This window comes from Xenopus tropicalis, chromosome 4 (genome assembly GCF_000004195.4).
Source record: "Xenopus tropicalis strain Nigerian chromosome 4, UCB_Xtro_10.0, whole genome shotgun sequence".
NCBI classification, from domain to species: domain Eukaryota; kingdom Metazoa; phylum Chordata; class Amphibia; order Anura; family Pipidae; genus Xenopus; species Xenopus tropicalis.
Genome location: NC_030680.2, coordinates 26,438,690 through 26,452,529, shown reverse-complemented (window position 1 = coordinate 26,452,529; position 13,840 = coordinate 26,438,690). Strand labels below are relative to the sequence as shown.

The 13,840-nt window shown below is 41.6% G+C and overlaps 1 protein-coding gene across 2 annotated transcripts in view; it reads right to left on the bottom strand.

Annotated features, from left to right (window-relative positions):
* The window catches only part of ano3 (anoctamin 3), a 192,385-nt gene that overhangs the window by 2,009 nt on the left and 176,536 nt on the right, over positions 1-13,840 (bottom strand). For both annotated transcript variants that reach the window (XM_031900580.1, XM_031900579.1), the window contains 10 exons: positions 11,770-11,934; positions 10,281-10,317; positions 9,987-10,098; positions 8,601-8,658; positions 6,903-7,000; positions 5,540-5,685; positions 4,675-4,827; positions 3,349-3,496; positions 1,575-1,655; positions 506-611 (listed from right to left, as the gene is read on the bottom strand). In XM_031900580.1, the coding sequence (XP_031756440.1) occupies positions 506-611; positions 1,575-1,655; positions 3,349-3,496; positions 4,675-4,827; positions 5,540-5,685; positions 6,903-7,000; positions 8,601-8,658; positions 9,987-10,098; positions 10,281-10,317; positions 11,770-11,934 (1,104 nt within the window). The remainder of the gene's footprint in view (positions 1-505; positions 612-1,574; positions 1,656-3,348; positions 3,497-4,674; positions 4,828-5,539; positions 5,686-6,902; positions 7,001-8,600; positions 8,659-9,986; positions 10,099-10,280; positions 10,318-11,769; positions 11,935-13,840) is intronic.

The window sequence follows — 13,840 nt, the reverse complement described above, 5'->3', positions numbered from 1 at the left end:
TATTTTACCGGTCTGGTCATTAAAAATGTTGCTCGATATCAATGTTATTAATAGGGAAAAAACATAAAATATAGGCTGGTATTTTTTTCCAGAAAAGGTGGCAACAATTGTCGCAAAAATTTATATGCTCATAGGTAGATATGGCACAACAGGCCTCAAGCGACCTGCAGGCTGTACCAGCATACTCGTAAATGCCAAAAGTGGCTTTTTATCAGTCATTTTTTAATAACTTTCACTCTGGGAACAGATCAGGCCTTTGGGTGCTGGAATTATCACGCCACAGGCTGCTATAGTCTACTCTATGTCATCTTTTTGCAGCAAAGGGGCAAGCAAAGACTGAAAGCTTCTTCCCTGCCTTGGCATAGGCCAACATAACTTCCCACACTCAGGCTGCGTCAGCCCAAAGACTTTTGGATAAATGTTTAAAGGGAGATAGGTGGCCTTTAAGACATGCACTGTCCCCCCTAAAGCAAATTATGGACTTAATTACATTAAAAAAACTCACCTCAAAAACTATAATGAAAGCCAAGCGTGCAGCGAGAACATGCCAGAACTGTAAAGTGAATTCGTAGGGGTTGGAACTCCAAGGGGGCTCTCGGTAATCTCTGTATCTGCCATTAGAAATGTTCAAGTTAGAAACCAGTAACCATATTGGCATATTTAGTACAGTGCGTATAGTGCCCATAGCAAACAAATCAGCAATTAGATTTGAACGGTTTACTACAAAAGTTAGAAAACAAAAGCAAAGATCCGATTGGTTGCTATGGGCAACATCACTGGTGATGTTGGATTACAAAGTATAATAAATGTGCCCAAAGCATACCATTCTTGAGTACAAGGTTTAATACCTGGAAGGACCCTATTGGAGCAGAGGGACACCATTGCTCATAGTATAAGGGATGGTGCAAAGAGTAAAAATTGCCAAAAACCACAATGTTTTTTTTTGCCCTTTTGCCACCCGGCCCACATGTCACACCCTAAACCAACTGGAGTGACTTTCGTGGACATTATCAATTCAGCCCCCTTGTGTATCATTCAGATGATAGTGATGCACTCTGCACCTTGTGCACAAAGGGTTACAATTATGCAGTCCTTAATGCGCTTGCACTTATGTCAGGGTCGTTAATATATGAGCCCTCCCATGCTGCATGCGATGGATAGAAAAGAATGGGATAAAGAAACTACTTTGGATCAAGGGATTGGCTATCTGACATTTTCTTAAAAGGATAAATACAGTAGAGTAAACTGCACCAGAAGCAGTCCCTCACGGTAACCAATCAGATATTTGCTTCCATTTTCCCACTTATAGAAAACTAAACTTCTTGCTCACTGATAATTGCCCTGATGCCATTTGGTACCGACATAAAGCAGCCGCTCTCTCAGTGCAGATGTTCCTCCATGCATACAGAATGAGCACAGCAGATAGCAGCGGTAAATAACTGCTTATAGCTCTGCAGCACAACATGTGCTTTATTCTTCCAAATACCCCCCTTGCTGCATTGCGCCACTTTAACCCAAGCCCTATATAAAGTAGCAGATTGTGCCTTCGGGAGATTTAATGAGTGCTTTTGTACCTGCAGTATCCAGAATATCCCTGTCCCAGCTCTTTTAGATCAAATATAGATAAACTGCTATTTACATAACCTTGGAGGCATCTGGAAAACAAGAAGTAGAACATTCTGATAAAGTCTCCATTACAGAAAACTCCCAATGTGAATAACTGAAGCAATCAAACATGAGATTTGTTAGCTTTAATCGATGTTCCCACTCCATCCATGCCATAAGCACATTGATCCCAGGGCAAGCAACATGCTTCATTTCTATTTATTTATTTGCCACTGTAGTTAAAAGGGCTAGTCTGCCTTGGATTTGAACTTTTTTTTTTGTTTGTTTCAACTTGCCATTAAAAATGTTACGGGTCACTGACCCTGGCAGCTAAAAACAACTGCTCTATGAGGCTACGGCCTTACTGTTATTCATCTTCCAGTATCTCCAGGCCCGGATTTGTGGGAAGGCCACAAAGGCCCAGGCAGGGTTGCCACCTGACAGGTATTTGACCGGCCTAGCCATCAAATTACCAGCTAGTGCTGTTGGCAGTATTATAAATTTATTGGCAATTTATTTGCTGGTTATTGTAAAGGTCCCCATACACGGGCCGATTCGGCAGCTAATTGGCCTGTGTACGGGCACTAACGACGGGCCTGCCCGACCGGTATCTGGCCTGAAATTGGGCAGATATCGATTGGGCAGGTTAAAAAATTTAGTCGGGGGCTCTTTGATGCGGTTCCCTGAACCGACTTTGCCTATACCCTTTGTTATAATTCGATCGTTTGGCTCTGGGGGGACTGAATTAGCCTGGATTCTCCCGATATCACCCAGCCGTAGGTGGCGGGAGAAGATCCGCTCTGGGGGGACTGAATTAGCCTGGATTCTCCCGATATCACCCAGAGAAGGTGGCGGGAGAAGATCCGCTCGCTTGGCGACATCGCCAAGCGAGTGGATCTGAAGTTGTATGGCCATCTTTAGGGTGGAAATCTGATCAATAAACCCTCCCTTCCCTGACCCTTTCCATGGCCAATCACCCTTCTTTTAAGCAGAGACCTGCCTCTGCACTGCCCATTTCCATGCCCAGCCATTCCATTTCCCCTGCCCCATAAACACATTCCCCCACTGAACCCTCCCAATTCTGTGCCCTATTACATCATCTCCCCACCCCCAAGTGGCTTCACCTCCCTCCCCCAACCTGAAGGCCGGTACTGTCAGCAAAAAATGGTGGCAACCCTAGGCCCAAGTTTAAGGCAGCATGATTTTTGGGGCAGCACATTGCCTGCATGCCAAGTGCTCTGGGACCTGATGAGAAACAGTAATATCATGTGATTAATTGGGTGCAAGAGGCAGTTGTAGGTGCAACATTTGTGGATGATGCTCACTAGTGTATCTTATACACCTTGCTCCATATACAGAAAATTGGATGCAACCGGCAATAGGGCGCAAGTGTAAGTAAAGAAGTACCTTTGTGAATTGAAATTGGATGGCTGGCCAGTTTGATCAAACTGCTCAAATATCAGAGCTGATAGTATACCATTTAGCCTAAATAAATGGCTCACTATAGTAAATGGCTTTACTATATAAAGGTATTACAGGACCTACTAATGTTGCTCCTTAATATGCCAAAAGGTCTAGTTTTACAATTATGATGACGTGACAAAATGAACCTATAAGTTCAGTGAGGAAGGGCCTTACTATAACTGGACCATTCCAAATGCTGTGCTTTCAAAAATCACCCCAATACCAGTATTAGCCAACATGCTGAAGTGGGAAAGTTGGTGTAAAACACGAGGAAATTACTTTTCATGACGGTAGCCTTCATCTAAACACGGCCCATACTTAAACGCGTAGACAAACCGGGGGATATAGTCAGATGTGATAGCAATAACAAATGCATTGGTGATAACGGCAAGGACACCAATCCCTTCCAGGATGCCATACCAGATACCTGCAACAAAATCATTTACAAGATAAGGCAGATGCAAGGTTAAGGGAGGGGGCAAATGCATTCCAGTTGGCTATAGCATGGAACTCTATGGAAAATAACTCAGTGGGAACTTGAGCAGCTCTATTGATAAATCTATACTAGAATCTATATGGTAACAGTGATTAGAAGTTTGTGTAATAGAAGGCACAAAGTTTCCCATGTCTGTTAACCAATAGCATCTAATCAATTATTTGCTTTTAAACAACGTATTAATGATTGCTGCCTTCTGATTGGTTCCCACAGGTAACTAGACCTGGTGGAAACATTGCACCCATACCCAAGAGCCAGAGGTTGCCTATACAAAACCACTAGTTAGACATTGGTTGGTAGATCTTAAGCTCATCTATGGTGTACTAGGTTTTATACTAGAGGTTAATGGGGGTCTCATCCTCAAAGACTCACTTGTTAGGCTGTAAAGCCAAGCATACAAGTCGTGGCCTATCAGTGACGACAGCTTCACCTATTCATGACCACTAGGGGCAGTGCTTTGGCTGTCTATAAATCTTATTTATAGGAGCTATACAGTATATCTTTTCATATTGCTACATATAAATGCAAATACTTATTAAATATCTTCTGTGCACACAACAGGCATAATGGCACACTGGGCATTTTGTCCATCACTGCCCTCTGGTGGAAAACCACATTGGTCAAAACATACCTCTCTGAATGGCAATGCTCCTAATATTATACAAAGACGTGTTTCCTGGTTGACCCACATGGAGGGATGACCACCATGAGTGTTATGGCACAGAGCTCTGACTGTCAGTTCTCCATGTGAATAATCTCAACTTGTTGATATAGCATTAGGAGCAGTGACCAGTGGAAAGAAACATCTTCTCAACCATTGTTTTACACTGAATGGCAGAAGTGGACAAAACACATGGTGTGCGATTGGCCTAAGAAAGTTCTCCGCATTGTTGAAAACACTGTAGGCAGTATTAGATATTCTTAGTTCCATGCACAAATGTTTTAATTTTTATTGGCTCTTGTGAATCAAACCAAAAGTACCCTAGTCAGTAAGTAGTCCCACTCTTAGCTGAGACAATCATCAACTTTTTTTATATTTTATTTACTAATTGATTCAGTAAGACGGGTTTAATAAGCTTGTACTTGCTGCTGCAGATTCCCATACGTACCAATGTCAGTAGCCCGGGCTGGCATGGGTCTTCTCCACTGTGTAACAAACTTGTAGGCATCTAGTCTTATCTCAATGATGTTGTTCAGTAAAGCAAGGAGTGGCGCCAAGGGGAATGCAGCAACAAATATTGTAGTGAAGCCAAATTGTATAACTGGAAAAAAAGGGTTTGGTTATTTAATGTATCTCTTTTATGTTAATGTTAATGTAGGCTGGGAGTATATAGGACATGTAGGTTATGCATGTCCATAGCCAGCAGTGTTCTCCTACTTATAGTGTTTATTATGGTATAATGATCATTTGTATTCACATTGAAATTCACTCCTTCTCTGACCTATTTTACCCAACCTGAGAAATATTTGTCATATCCGTGCATTCAGGGGCAAATAAGTAGCATTGTTATGTGAAACAACCAGTCTGAACTTGTGTTCTATTCTCTTTAATGCAGGAATATTATGCATATGTTACGCCTAAGGCTGTTCCCTCTCCCCAACAACCTGCTTTGGTGCAATCCAGAATGAATTATGTCTCTCAGTTTGCAACACTGCTGTGCCTGGCTGTACTGTCCTCAGGTGAGGCTGTATATTGAGGGACATGGACATTGTTTTGGATATCCCATTCATGATGTGCAAAGGAAGGAATGCTAAGGAGGTGCAAGGTGCTCCATGTCCCTTTACATAATGCTTGTGTATGCAGGGCCTAACCTTGTGCCTAGGAGTGCTGCACCTCATTACCTTGCACCTAATATATCATTTAAGGGGTAGTTCACCTTTTAATTAACTATTAGTATAATGTAGAGAGTTTTATTCAGGGACAATTTGCAACCGGTTTTCATTTTTTAAAATTAATGCAAATCAAAAGCTTACCCATTTCCAAATATTCTTCCATAAGGCCATGTGCATTCATTGGCTGCAAGTTCCAGTCTTTTTCCCACTGGGGCAAAGTAAATTTATTTTCTACCATTTGTCCACTATTCTTGATCTTCCTCCGAGACCACCAATTCTGCAACAGTCTAATAGGGTACAGGGCAATGATTATTATCCATACAAAGCCCTTCAGCCATTACACAGCTAATGTATACATAAACTCTTCTGATTTAATTGCATGAGATTTAGGGTTGCCGCCAGCATCAGACTAGGGCATTGGGGGGCCAATCAGGGCTGTGACTTCAAGGGCCCTCCTTCCAACATCCAGGGTCCTCTAGCCAATGGAGGCGGAGGCCCAACAAGTTCTAACCATGTGCCACCAGCCCTGTCCAACCCTGGTTGCCACATTTTCTGACAAAAAATTACCAGTCTTCCTATATTTTTACCCTTTTTCCCTATTAATAACATTGGCATCAAACAACATGTTTACTGGCCAAGCTGGTAAAATTTGGGCCAGCTGGCAACCCTAATCAGATTTAACATTAAAAAAATGTATTGTATATAAGAGGAGGGGGGGTTGATAAGATCATCATTTGACCTGAAGGATTAAACAGCAATAAATATATAGCAAGCCAAAGCATGAATTTGTGCATGGATTATCAGATAATCAGCCTACACTAAGCCTTGGCAATGATTTATAACACATTACACGTTCACCACCTCCACCCTATGGTGGAGAACAAAGGAGGTCAATACACCCTAGTTCACCTGGCACTGCCTTGGAATAGTAAAAGTAAGGGTGAGGCACATAGGACATTTTGACTGTAGGGCAGAGGCAGGCAAAATGCCTCATATGCCATTAGACTGTTGGCATAATGGGTAGATTTCAAGTACAAAACCACTCCTGATGCCTTCGACTAAGTTGAGGCTATGGCTAATGGCACATGACACGTAATGACCACCACCACCCTAGGGTGGAGAACAGAGAAGTCAATACACCCCTGTCTACCTGTAACTGCCTGGGAACAGTAACTTTATGGCTAATGGCCCATGGGACATTTTGACCAAGGCAATCTAAATGCCACACATGCCATTAGCCTTAGCTGAAGAGGATATGCTTGAAAGGTGCTGCCACCATAAGTGCTTTTTAGGATGAAAACACATTAGACACGGGGAGTGCTAGTGCATCCTATTCATCTCCTTGGGAGGCAGCATTGGAGCGATTTTGTGCCATCTGAAAAACACCCACTGATACCCACCCCATTGTTCATCATTAGAACCCTCCTTATTGCCTGAAAAAGGGAAACAATACTTTCAGCTTAAATTTAGAAAAATAAAAAAATCATATCTATTAAAAACTCACGGGTATCCAAGTTCCATGAAGTTATTCCACATTTGCTTCAATACCATTATGACTCCCATTTGTAAGCACAGGTCTATGAGGCATCCGCTAGGGTGACACTGAAAAAAACCCAATGAGAACATACATAGGTAAAATGCTACCCGTAATATAAATGTAATACAGGTATAGAACCCATTATCCAGAATGCTCGGGACCAAGGGTATTCCGGATAAGGGGTCTTTCTGTAATTTGGATCTCCATTGCTTAAGTCTACTAAAAAAATCAATAAAACATTAATTAAACCCAACAGGATGGGTTTTCATCCAATAAGGATTAATTATATCTTAGTTGGGATCAAGTACAAGGTACTGTTTTATTATTACAGAGAAAATGGAATAATTTAACCATTAAATAAACCCAATAGGGCTGTTCTGCCCCCAATAAGGGGTAATTATATCTTAGTTGGGATCAAGTACAAGGTACTCTTTTATTATTACAGAGAAAAGGGAATCATTTAGCCATTAAATAAACCCAATAGGGCTGTTCTGCCCCCAATAAGGGGTAATTATATCTTAGTTGGGATCAAGTACAGGTACTGTTTTATTATTAAAGATAAAATGGAATCATTTAACCATTAAATAAACCAAATAGGGCTGTTCTGCCCCCAATAAGGGGTAATTATATCTTAGTTGGGATCAAGTACAGGTACTGTTTTATTATTACAGAGAAAAAGGAAATTAGTTTTAAAATTCTGTATTATTTGATTAAAATGGAGTCTATGGGAGACAGGCTTTCCATAATTCGGAGCTTTCTGGATAATGGGTTTCCCGATAAGGTATCCGATACCTGTATATGTAATTCATGTGGTGCATTAGGTATAATATGCAGAAAAAGTAATATTAATATGAGTCAGACCTTAGATGAGCCATAAATCTGTCCTCATTACACAACTGCCTGCAAAGTGATGATTAATTAGGGACATTGTTTTGCAATATTTTATGTGAGCTTGTACTAACAAAATTATTGCTTAATAGCTGTACAACAGGCTCAGAATCAAACAATTCCTTGCACTACAAGCCGAGGTAAAATCCAAAATAAACAACAGTATTTATAGAGCTTCAGCTGCGTTCATGCTCCATTCATGTATCTACTCAGTGGTGTAATTATGTGGCGCTGTCTCCCCCCAGGCAAAAGAAATTCAGATCAGGCTGAATAGCGTAATGGATACCAGGGATTTAAAAGGGAACTTTAAGCAATGTCCCCTCTAAATTCTTGTAGGCTGCATGTGACCTTAATCCTTGGTAATCCATAACGCCCACCCAGTGGCTCACAAGCAACATGTTGCTCACCAACCCCTTGGATGTTGCACCCAGCAGCCTCAAAGCTGGTGCTTATTTGCGAATTCCTGGCTTGCAGATAAGTTGGATTGCATAAAAACCAGACAAACAGAGTCTTCTGTAGGCTGCCAGTCCACATAGGGGTTACCAAATATCTGATTACAGCCCTCTTTTGGCACCCCAGGATTATTTTGCATGCTTGGGTTGCACCTCAACTCTTTTTACATTTAAGTGTTGCTCACAGGTAAAAAAGGTTGAGGACTCCGGTATTAGGGAGTCTGAATTTGCATCATTCTGCACCCTGGGCAAGCATGAGTCATGCCTTATTGCCTTATTGTGGTAATACTCCTTCAGAAATAGTGTGCAATAGATTTTCATTTACCTCTTCCAGTCTCCATCTTTGAAACAGTCTATTGTACTTCCCTGGCCGACCTGCAAATCTAGGAATAAAATGTCCATGTTTATTGAGCATCTTTCGCCTATGCAATAACATGAACATCTTGCAGCATGATGTGTGGGGGTGAAGGATTGCGTGAGACTAGTGGTAGAGGACAGGAGGGTGTTTAGGTTTGTGAGCTACCAGCAGTGGTTGAGATGGCTGTGCACCAACAGAATTTTGCCTGGCATTGGTCTTGTGTTCCATAGTCCAAAACAGTGTTCCAAAACAGCAAGATACACATATTGTAGTTGGATAGATGCATAGAGGTTACGGTTAAATAGCAGAGGCACGTACCTAGGGGAACAGTAGGGGGAGTACAAGGACCCTAGGAACATAACTCTTTTGGCTTCTTAAACTCTGGGCCTGCATATCCAGAAGCAGTAGTCTGAGCTATCGGGGTAGGGTTGGCGGCAAGTGGGGAGGAAAGGTACTGGGGGTTGGGGGGAAGATGGGCAGAAGCTTGCCTTGGTTGCCCTCAGCTTTTTGCTCAGCTCAAGTCAGTAGAACTGGCTAGAACTGCATACCTCACATCATTAAAATACATAAAAAAGTAGGAATGAGTTATTTGATGAAAAGATGAGAGTAATGTCAGTCATACAATGAGAAATGTGATTATGAAATGGTCTTTATATAGAACAATAAATGTTATGTAATCCATGGGTTAAGGCTCTTAATGAGGCAAGCTTTATAAAGAGTATTACCAATGCTATCGAGACTGCACATCCCTCTTCCTTATCCCTCTTCCTATCTTCCCTGGGGAAGGGATCTCTTACACCAACTGTCTACTTCCCCTCTCTGTACCTTCACAACTAAAATTGTCCATTCCCTTGCCAACTCAGTCATCTTTCTCTGGATTTTCCATAGTTCCATAATGTCTTTTAAGAAAAGTAATTCAAGTATTTTTATGGCAAGTGATAGGTGTTCATCGAGATTAAAAAAGTAGATTTTTTGTCTAAATCTAGTAACCCATAGCAACCAATGAGCTCTTTGTTTTCAAACAGGTGGTCAGAAAAAGCTGCTCGTTGAGTGGTTGCTATGGATTACTAAACCATCAGCAAGCCTTGTAGCTTTTATTAAGATCACCCAATGGGGTAACTAGATGTCACAGGGTTCCACATCAAATTTAATTTAGAGCCCCCATATATTTTTAAGATGACCTGTTCCACCAAGATCTATTGAAATCACTCAGTAGGATGTCACTGGGCCCATAACTGCATTTCAGGGCCTCCTTCTTCTGTAGCTACGCCCCTGACCCCACCTCCCTTATTGTTCACCCATGACCTTTCATATTTACAGATATGACCAATATTGAAAGAAACTTAGACATACCTGCCCAGGAAAAATGCAATGTAAAATATTGAACTGTTTAAGTTTACGAATTGGAAAAGAAACATTTTCAAGGCAAAGCTGTTTTCCCATTCAGAGTCCGTTCTTGGGTGCTCTAGAAAGAACAAGAAAGCATATACTTTAAAATGAAAAAAAATGCATTGTATAAGACTTTTCTAGACTTTTTCTAGACTAACTAGATGGGACTGACTCCTTCTGTACCAGAATACAAAGAAGAATACAGTCCGTTACCATACTGTATGAATGGACATGTAAAACAAACTCATTTTTACTCACCTAAATTAGTAAGAAGATATGCAACTTTTTCATAAACCTAAAAAAAAGCAAATTATTATTAGCAAATCACTGCGCAACTGCACAGGCGCAAGTTAGCCCCCATTTTAGTTACATAACTTCCATAGTGTTTATGTCAAATATATTTTCTTAATTGGAAGATCATTGGGCTTCAGCAAAGCCTACATAGATGACCTACATAATCATAATCCCCCAACTCGAGTAATTAAAATAAAACAAAGCACCAAAATGAATAATAATGATAATGAATAATAATGGTATTTCTCATAAAAAGGCCATCTTCTTTGGACACACTTCTTATTATGAATCATCCAAAGGCTAAGATTATATGTGGAATTTGAACATGGCTACCCTATTGCACTGATATATATTGCCTTGTAAACTACACTATATGGCAAGATGAATGTGCACCCCCTTCCCTTATAATTACTGGAATTAAAGCACTCCCATGATTGAAGAATAAGGATATACAGTATCTATGCATATATAGTGTGTCCAATGGAAGGTTCTTTCCTCTTACAGCAAGATAATAGCATCTGCACAAAGTAAGGTCCATACAGTGTGGAATAAAGTCACTGACCTGCACTAAGACCTGACCTCAACTAAACTGAACTCCTATGGGATGACTTGAAACACAGTTGAGATGAAGGCCTCATAACATCAGTGCCCAGATTCTTACATGTGATTGGAAGCAAATCTCATTAAGCTCTAGTGGAAGAGTAGAGCATAAAGCTGTTTTACCAGCAAAGAGATGACCAACTTTATATTAATACCCTTTTGGTTTTGGAATGAGATATTAGACCTGCTAGTGACCCCGTACATTAACCATATTGTGTATAAGGACTATAACTGGCTATTTGGTGGCCCCATGTTGCCTGCTGGCCTGAAAGAGCCTCTACTTGGAGTAAAACCATGTCTCTGTGCTTCCAAAACTTGCCTCCAGAAATGTAAAAATGGGCACCTACTTTGAGGCCAATGGGAGCAACATCCAAGGGGGTGGGAAGCAATATGTTGCTCATGAGCCACTGGTTGGGGATCACTGCTGTATATTCTAATAAGGAAAAACACTGCTTTACTCTACATTAATGTATATCCTCACCTGCAGTTTGGTTAATCAAGGGTTATTGTCTTGATTGACTCAACTGTGGTTAGGCAGTGCTAATAGTCTAATGGTCTCCTAGCGGCTCCTGAGATCAAAAGGTAGGAAATGCTATGAAATGGATGGTATGTTTAGCATGATAAGTCATGGGTGCTTGGGTTGAGAGCTACTTCATAAGGGGGTACTAAATTCTTTCCATATCTACTTCCAGATAGTAAGAACAGGTGGGAACAAAGGCTTAAGCAAGATATTCTCAAAAGCAGATGCCAGCTTGGGCATAAAGGACTGGCAAGAATTCTGCATGCTATTTGGTAACATTTATTAATAGACATTATATTAACTTGAAATTAACTTGGAATAGTGCAGACTTACAACATTGAGTGACATGATGATCATGAAGTTTATGCAAACCCCAGTGCCAGATGTCGCAAACTGCCAGTACTTCTTAATAAAATGCCAGTTAAATGATGCAAACTGCTCCATAGCAACTAAACGGTAGACAACAACGGCAAACACTGCCGTTAGCACCAGCGATATCTGAAAACAAATAGGAGAGGAGGGAGACAAGAGCATTATTATTGTATGAGATCAGAATCAGCGACAAAACATTCTGCTTTGTATAATCGTAAAATTGCATTTACTATTAAGGAAACAATAATTATCATAATAAATCCACAGCTGTTGTGGATGTTTAAGAAATGGGTTTAATAAATACAGTGTCAGACTGGGGTGTCAGGGGCCCACTGGGGCCACCACCTGGGGCCCCCTCACCCTAGTTGCCATCTCCTGCTCCCCCCTTCACCCCCCCATACCACTTACCAAACCCACTATAATCTGGGTTGGAGTGACAGCACACACAATACCCGGCTGATGGAGTGCTGGCTCAGGGAGCAGGAGGAGCGGGTTGGGTTGGCAGGGGCGCACTAGGTTTTTTCCCGGTCTCCCTTTGACCCAGTCCAACCCTGAATAAATCTGCTTTGCGATATTCTATTTTCCCACACACCATGTGCATGGAGTACGGACTTGGATGGGTATTAGTGTAAAGCGCTGTTGCTGAGCTGCGTTGTGCACTAATACCCACTGGGAAAATGACTGCTTTAAAGGGGACAGAAAGGCTAAATCACAAGGGGGTGCCAAATTTTAGACACCCCCCAGTGATACCCTTGGCGGGTGCTCCTGTTACGAGAAAACTGCACCGGCACAGGGTATATTCTGTCTTCTTTCTTCAGAATCCCGGGGCCAACGAATGCGAAAAAGCTGTCTTTTTGTTAAAGTTCGGCTTTTGACTGATGATGATGACTGAAGAAGGAACACTCGCCCGCACACACCATGGGCAGTAAATTTTCTCCTAACACCCGGGTCCAGGGGTTTAAAGTAAGCGATTAAGTTCTTAAAATATCAAAACAGATCAAACTGCCGGGAATCAAGCTATGGGGAGAAAATGGCTTTTAGATCACAAATAGTGATGGGCGAAATGTTTCGCCAGGCATGGATTCGCGGCGAATTTCCACGTTTCGCCATTGGCGGATTGTTTCGCGAAACGGATGAAAAAATTCGCCGCGGAAAAATTTGCCGCACGTCCGAAAATTGTTGCGGGCGTCAAAAAATTATTGTTGCAGGCGTCAAAAGAATAGCCGCGCGTCAAAAGAATAGCCGCACGACAAAATAATAGCCACGCGACGAAATAATAGCCGCAGGCGACGAAATAATAGCCGCGTGCGACTAAACAATAGCCGCGCAACGAAATAATAGCCGCGCGACGAAATAATAGCCGCACGACGAAATAATAGCCGCGTGCGACGAAACAATAGCCGCGCGACAAAATAATAGCCGCGGGCGACGAAACAATAGCCGCGCGACAAAATAATAGCCGCGCGACAAAATAATAGCCGCGGGCGACAAAATAATAGCCGCGGGCGACAAATTTTTTTTGTCGCACGACATTTTTGCCGTTTCGCAAATTTTTCACCGTTTCGCGGATCTTTTTAAAGATTCGCGAATTTTGCGGCGAATCGAAACGGAACAGATTCGCTCATCACTACACAAACAACTTCTAATTTGTGAGGGAAAGGAAGGAATTCCATTGCTTTCGATTTCTTTTCCATTCATTTATACACGTGTAATTTTATTTCTTGTGATACTGACACTAAACTCTACTGGAGTTAACTGGGCCTATATTTTTAATATTATAGTGTTAACATTGAAATAACAAAGTTTCTCCAGGTCTAGTATCCCATGGATACCAATCAGAGGCTTGCATACAAACTGCTGCCTGCTGAATGGTTTCTGTGGATAATTAGACCCTGAACCAACCTTGCGACTAGAATAATAATGAATAAGGATCAACAAGACATTTGAGGCTCGAAAGACTCATCATATGCACCATGGCCAAAAAGCTTTAGTGTTATTCTCATGGTACCTAGGAAGAAGTTAGTACAGACAT